Here is a 6,791-nt window from a genome sequence, read left to right as displayed (position 1 = left end):
ATATAAAATTCATTATTAATTTTTCTCACCTTCGTCTTTCACTTTTAACTTTGTTATTTCGTTGATTATTTTCTCCTCATTTGTCATTACTACATCTTTCTTTTCTGTCGACATCGTCGGTACTTTCTCGACTTCTCTCTGCTGAGAAATCACAGCAGATTCTCCAGTCTGTTTAGGCAACTTTGTTTGATCCTCATTATCGGTACTTTCATCATAACTTACATCACTGCTGGATTCACTATCACTTTCACCGTGCTTCTGTTCTGGATTGTTTTTACCGGCATAAATCTCACATTCAGATCCTACAATCTTCTTAGCTTTTTCAAATGCCTCCTTCCACATTGATGCATCTAGCAAATAAATAAGATAATATGAGAATATTCTCTGTAATATTCCTTTTGTCATATTTATCATGTATCGCGTTTCTTATATAGACAAGATTTTTAATGCATCTATTCAAAACTTACTTTCGACATTTGCAAAACGTATTGCAAGCAATTCCGGCTTGAGTTGTTCGTCCGCAAAATCAGCAAGTACACTCCAGACCCATGCTCTATCACTGCCACAATTTGGTTTTAGTTCCATCCATGGAGTCACAAAATGGTTAGCACAGATCTTGAGGGTTTTGTCTCTGCGCATGACTACTCTAACTGTGTTTTTTATTTTGTGCCTTAGCAATTTGACTTCTCCTGTGCCACGCTCCTTCCATTCCGCTGGAATATTCGATGTATCATAACGATATAATTTTGCTCGCCTAAGAATGACAAAAGACATTATATGTATATTATTCTGTAAGTCTATAATGTAAAATAAATATTCTTACAATTATTTAACTTACATTTTTAACATCTCTACCTCATCTTCCTCATTGTTGGACACTTCTATTAAAGGTAAAGAAACTATAGGTTCAAAATGTACATCATTTTCAGTGTTCTCTTCATCATTGTCCTGGGACTCGCAATTGGCACCTTTCACATCAATGTGATCGCCGTTTAACTTAAAAAAAAAACAAAAAACAAAGAATTATTTTTAAAAATTCTAACTTCAAGCTCAATTACAAAATACAAGATTTAGAATATAAAAGATAAACATATGACCAAATATGCATGGAAATTAAGAGCAAAATAAAACAGATGATATCGAAAAGAAAATAAAATTTCCGTCTTTCATGCATTTTATATTTTATCTCGAAAGACACAAACACATAACCTATCGCTCTCGTAATGTAATGATGTAATCTTGATCGGTAACAAATAAATTAAGATCAACGTATTAATTTAATTAAAAAATAAGAAAAACCATGAAAGAGGAAAGAACATTTCGTCAAAATATATGTACCACGTTCTCCGGCATGTCTTATCGGCGTTGGCTAAAAAACAACAGAACTAACAATCGTCACAATTTACACCAGTGGTAGTTTTGTGATGTATAAAAAAATCGTTGATCCCAAATCTCTCGTGGGATTTTTCCACGCGTGCGTAGTATGTGTTCTATTCTATTCGGAATGATATTGGCAGCGCAGGCAGCGCCGAACGTTAACGCATCGCGTCCCCGAAGCAGAAAAAAAAAAAAAAAGAAAATCACGGCTAGCTAAAGTGCGCATGCTCGAGTAATCGAGAAGCGAGCGAGCTCTCGGTCTCGGCGTGGCTGTGCGAAAGGGGAAAGACGGCGAGAAACGGTGGAAGGGAAGGGAAGGAGGCGGAAGGGAGTGGAGTGCGCGGTTATCCGGGCGGCCATTGCGAGGTACTTTGTACGTTGAAGCCGCGAGCGCGATCCCGAGTGTCGTGCGACACCCAAGCGAAGGAATCCAGGCGGATCGACAGTCATCCTCGTGATAAGGTGCTCCGTGTGAAGCCCGGGACGCGCACTAAGACTCCGGCCCGATGGCTGAGACCGACAAGTTGAACATCGACAACATCATAGCTCGGCTCTTGGAAGGTAAAACTGGTCGATGCGCTCTACTACAGCAAGGAAGAAAAAAAGGGGGGGATGGCGACGCAGCGCGGCGAAAGTCGTTTCGTTCGTCAACTCCCTCTCGTATCCTCGTCATCCTCCCGCGTTTCCTCGCGATCTTCCTCGCTATGTCTGCTCGACGATATGCCACGACGACAGATCGCCCAGCGATCCGATCTTTCCCTCTCAAGGGCACGGTAAAACACCGCCCTGAATCACAATCTTGCTACCCCCTGTCGTTACGCAATGTCCTCCGAGACCGATGATCGTATCTCTATAGATTCCCGCTCTTGCGTCGTTAGTTTGTTTACATAAAAAACGCGGTTGACCACCGCATATACATCTCGCTTTCGCCGTGATTCTGGGCGAGGTCCGTCTCTCCGTGCCATAATGAAATCCTGTTGCTGCGTATCGAGTATCTACTTTGCTTTCACGTCGATAAACGAGGATTATTCATTTTATTTATAAGTGCATTGAGCTATATCTGACGTCCAAACTGTTTGGTTCCCTGGAAAATAGGGGAACAAATATGAGAAAGAGTATATTGAGTGGATGAGGCAAGTGTGTTTATTGACAAAATTCTTATTTATGTAATGTCTTAATGAGTAACTCGTTGACTCTCAAGTGTTCAGATGTATAAGAGGATTCTTTGCAGCTTTATGTGGAATATGGATTGATTGATCTGTAATTCATATTTTAGAAAATACACGAAATGTTTATTTCTTATTCATATATACTTTTGAAGTTTTAATGGTGCTGAGAATAATAGTCAATTATTATAATGGTTGTATTTAGTATAACACTGTTCATTAAACGGCTATACATGATTGGTGTAGCTTTTAGATTTTGGATAGATGTAAGTGTAGACCAATCACAAACAGCTATTCACTGAGCAATTGTGTGTGTGTTGTACTGAATATACCTAATGATTCACAAATGCGAATATTTAATATTGATTTATTTTCTACTCTATATTTTTCTTTACCAAAAGAGTTCAATAATCATATTGAAAGATATAGAAAATATATAATAGGAATGATACAGTTGATGATATAAGATTACAATATGTTTATCGATATTATTGTCATGAAAGCATAATTTTTTCACATTTTTTTTAGTACGAGGAGCAAGACCAGGCAAAAATGTTCAGTTGACAGAAGTAGAGATTAGAGGATTGTGTCTCAAGTCACGTGAAATTTTTCTATCACAACCCATTCTTTTAGAGCTTGAAGCACCATTGAAGATATGTGGTAAGCAAAATAAATGCTATAAGTCAAAGAAGAATAATTATTTAAATTCAAGCGAAAGAGATGTTTAATAATATTGACTACTTAATGACATTATAAAACTTTTTTGCAAGGTGATATTCATGGGCAATACTACGACTTGTTGCGATTATTTGAATATGGTGGTTTCCCGCCCGAGAGCAACTATCTTTTTCTAGGAGATTATGTCGATAGAGGGAAACAATCTTTAGAAACTATCTGTCTCCTTCTTGCCTATAAGATCAAATATCCAGAAAATTTTTTTTTATTGAGAGGAAATCATGAATGTGCATCCATCAATAGGATATATGGATTTTATGATGAGTGTAACTATCTATTATGAATATAGAATATCTTCATGGTATTTTTTACATGTTTGTTACTTGTCTATATCTCTACAAATAAAATTATATTTTAGGTAAACGTCGTTACAACATTAAATTATGGAAAACGTTCACCGATTGCTTTAACTGCCTGCCAGTTGCTGCGATAGTAGACGAAAAGATTTTTTGCTGTCATGGAGGCTTGAGTCCGGATCTGCAGAGCATGGAACAGATTAGACGTATCATGAGACCGACCGATGTACCTGATCAAGGATTGCTCTGTGATTTATTATGGTCTGATCCTGATAAAGACACTATGGGTTGGGGCGAAAACGATCGTGGTGTATCGTTTACATTTGGCGCAGAAGTCGTTGCCAAATTTTTACACAAACATGACTTTGATCTTATATGTCGTGCACATCAGGTAAAAATATTTTAAATATATAGTTGATAGAATTTTTTTATGACTTTGTAAGATCTTGATGCATTCAAAATCTGAAATATCATTACTCAGGTGGTGGAAGATGGTTACGAATTCTTTGCCAAACGGCAGTTGGTGACATTATTCTCGGCTCCAAATTACTGCGGCGAATTTGACAATGCAGGTGCCATGATGTCGGTGGACGAGACTCTCATGTGCAGTTTTCAGATTTTAAAACCAGCTGATAAGAGGAAATTTACTTACGGTGGTTTGAATGCGGGACGGCCGGTGACGCCACCGCGAGGCGCAAACAACAAAAATAAGAAGAAGTGAAATCCTTAGACTTGTCTTTTCGAATGGGACGCTTAGGATTTTACAACTGCTACTTCCCGACCCACCATCTATTAAGACGCTACGTCCTTGTAAGAAAGAGTGAGAGAAAGAGAGAGAGAGAGCGAGCGAGAGAGAGAGAGAAGAGTTATAATAATAATTATTATTATAATTATATTATTATATTATTATTTTCGATTGACTACGAAGCCTGCAGAAATAGTAATAATGAATATATTTATCAGAAAATCCGGAGGGGCGTTGCTTTTCACAGAGTTTGTCGAAAGTAGTAAGTGATATAGTATGTTTGTAGTTAAATGTGTTATTGTATAAAACAAAATAGTAGAGAACTTGATCTATCGACGATAAGATTAGAAAAGATTGTGTGGGGTTGCCAACAACATTCTTAACAATTGCAAAGTTGAAAAGTAAGAAGCCAAATGGCAGCAAAAACAAAACTTTTACTGTAATTCGTCTTTCGCATTCGTAAATCTCGTAATGTGTCTTGATTCATTTTTCATCTACATTTATTCATCAGTGTTGTCAGCATCTAATTTGCCAAGAAGACAAGACCTCTTTCAATCACTTCGCGCTGTAACGAAAATCGACATGATAATTATATGTATTGCAATGTCACATACACATACATACATACATGCTGCTCTCACTTCATTTCATTATGTAAGTATGCTATTAATGAAGATATATCGATATACAAGTAATAACTAGAGCGATTGCCTAGACTTAATTCTTTAAAATATAATAGATATTTATATAGCTCGATACTTCTGTAAGTTGCACAAATTTGTAAACGACTTCTATTACATCATACGTACTTTTATAAATATACATTTATATATGAATTGTGAAATACAGAAAGAAATAGATGGTCAGAAAAAAAGACAGAAACAAATTTTGTTCAAAGCAAGTGTTGAAGCGTTTAATGAACCTTTAATGTGTACATTTTTGTCTCATGACGAACGAAAACAAGTACTTGTATTGCGATTATTATGGCAGCAAGGCTTCTCTGGATTAATTAATATCAACGACACTATATAGTATCTGTAAACGCGGGAGAATTAATCGTGTGATTAATAAATACATGCGAGCGCACATTGGTTTCACTATGATAGGCGTCTAATTATGAAATAATACAAAAAGAAAGAAGCGTGCCCATTTACGGTCGAGGATTTTCCACCTCCCGATCGAGACAGTCCTGTGTGAATCGAATCATTACTATTGTTAACATTATTCATCTTCCTCGCTTTCCACATTCATTTTATTTAGTTTCCCCACATATATCCCTATCTTCAGCCTTTCCATTAGCCAATGCACAGAGCACAGATCCATCCTCGATAATATAGAAAAGAAAAGAAAAAAAAAACAATATTTACGAAAAAAACCACGACGTGAGGATCTTACGGGATCTTGAGACCGATCATGTTAACCTCCTCTCTTCATACTTGTACACACATTAATTTCTTTTTATAAATAAAATTCACATAAAAACATCCGTCATCTCTTCAATCGATACATATATATCCATCATCCCATGGCGATTTCCAATATGTAAGATCGGACAGAATTCAATCCCGTTTATTCCAATTTATATGAGGCGAGCGTAACGTATCTCAATTTTATCCCGCGAATATCTCGTATGTATGTAAAATGTATAAGAGAAATGCGCGATCAGGCACTATATATGATACTTAGAATAATAACGCAAACGTCCGTAACGCATTCATATTCTTCACACGTCTATGTAAATATCCGCTCATCTCAAAGACACATTTATTCGAAGTTTTTTCTTATTAACCGTACTATATTTAGATAGATACGTGATCGTTCCGGCGGCTGTAATTTTATCTGCGTCGTATTAAGAGAGGTACATATATACGTACAAAAGGGCTAAGCCGATAACACCAATTATCATCTCGTCTTATTAAGCTCCTTGCGACGCACTTTCATTATCGCTCATGATCTTCGGAAGTTTAAATACAGTGTGAACGATATTGATATGATTAAATTTTGAATTGAACTTTTTACTTATTGATACGATCAATAAGTAGAAGATCTATTCTAGTTGTACCTTTTGCGTTTAAAAAATAATAAGTATATATTTTAGAGCAAAGAAAAAGAGAGAGAGTAGATTAAATTAGAAAGACATTATAGAAAACATGAAACAAACAGAAATTATAATTGATTTATGATCAGTAACGTGTATCAATCACTATCTTCTTCACGCAATTTTCTGATATATTCAAAGCGGAAAAATATATTAATTAAAAATCTTTATTATACAAGGCTTATTGTAGATGTAAATTGCAAATATAGTCAAACACAAAATTATAAAGAACTGGCCAACAAGATATTTATATCATTTGCTTTTTTAAATAATTGAGATTTATTTATTTCTTCTCTCTTTCTCTCTTTACTTATTAATAATCACATAAACATTAATAGTTGTTAATTAACAATTATATATATAAATATTTTAAT

The 6,791-nt window shown here is 35.6% G+C and overlaps 2 protein-coding genes across 4 annotated transcripts in view; one reads left to right on the top strand and one right to left on the bottom strand.

Moving 5' to 3' along the window:
• The window catches only part of LOC115233231 (ran-specific GTPase-activating protein-like), a 2,410-nt gene extending 858 nt beyond the window's left edge, over positions 1–1,552 (bottom strand). Inside the window, exons 1-5 of one of the 3 annotated variants that reach the window (XM_029803551.1) lie at positions 1,339–1,552; positions 839–996; positions 468–754; positions 223–350; positions 30–141 (exon numbers count right to left, since the gene is read on the bottom strand). In XM_029803551.1, coding sequence (XP_029659411.1) covers positions 30–141; positions 223–350; positions 468–754; positions 839–996; positions 1,339–1,353 — 700 coding nt within the window. In that variant the 5' untranslated portion in view covers positions 1,354–1,552. Of the gene's footprint in view, positions 1–6; positions 351–467; positions 755–838; positions 997–1,338 lie in introns of those variants that run through there. The other 2 variants (XM_029803547.1, XM_029803556.1) reach the window with 2 other exon arrangements.
• Positions 1,553–1,671: 119 nt separating this feature from the next.
• On the top strand, positions 1,672–6,639 carry LOC115233221 (serine/threonine-protein phosphatase alpha-2 isoform). Its single transcript, XM_029803539.1, has 5 exons — positions 1,672–1,938; positions 3,072–3,203; positions 3,314–3,544; positions 3,637–3,965; positions 4,056–6,639. Exons 1-5 carry the CDS (start codon positions 1,884–1,886, stop codon positions 4,293–4,295), a joined length of 987 nt encoding a protein of 328 aa, XP_029659399.1. The 5' UTR covers positions 1,672–1,883; the 3' UTR covers positions 4,296–6,639.
• Positions 6,640–6,791: the final 152 nt, after the last annotated feature.

This window comes from Formica exsecta, unplaced genomic scaffold, assembly GCF_003651465.1.
Source record: "Formica exsecta isolate Colony F162 unplaced genomic scaffold, ASM365146v1 scaffold1025, whole genome shotgun sequence".
Taxonomy (NCBI): Eukaryota; Metazoa; Arthropoda; class Insecta; order Hymenoptera; family Formicidae; genus Formica; species Formica exsecta.
Note: the sequence above shows the minus strand (reverse complement) of the source record. Positions and strands in the feature narration are given on the sequence as shown.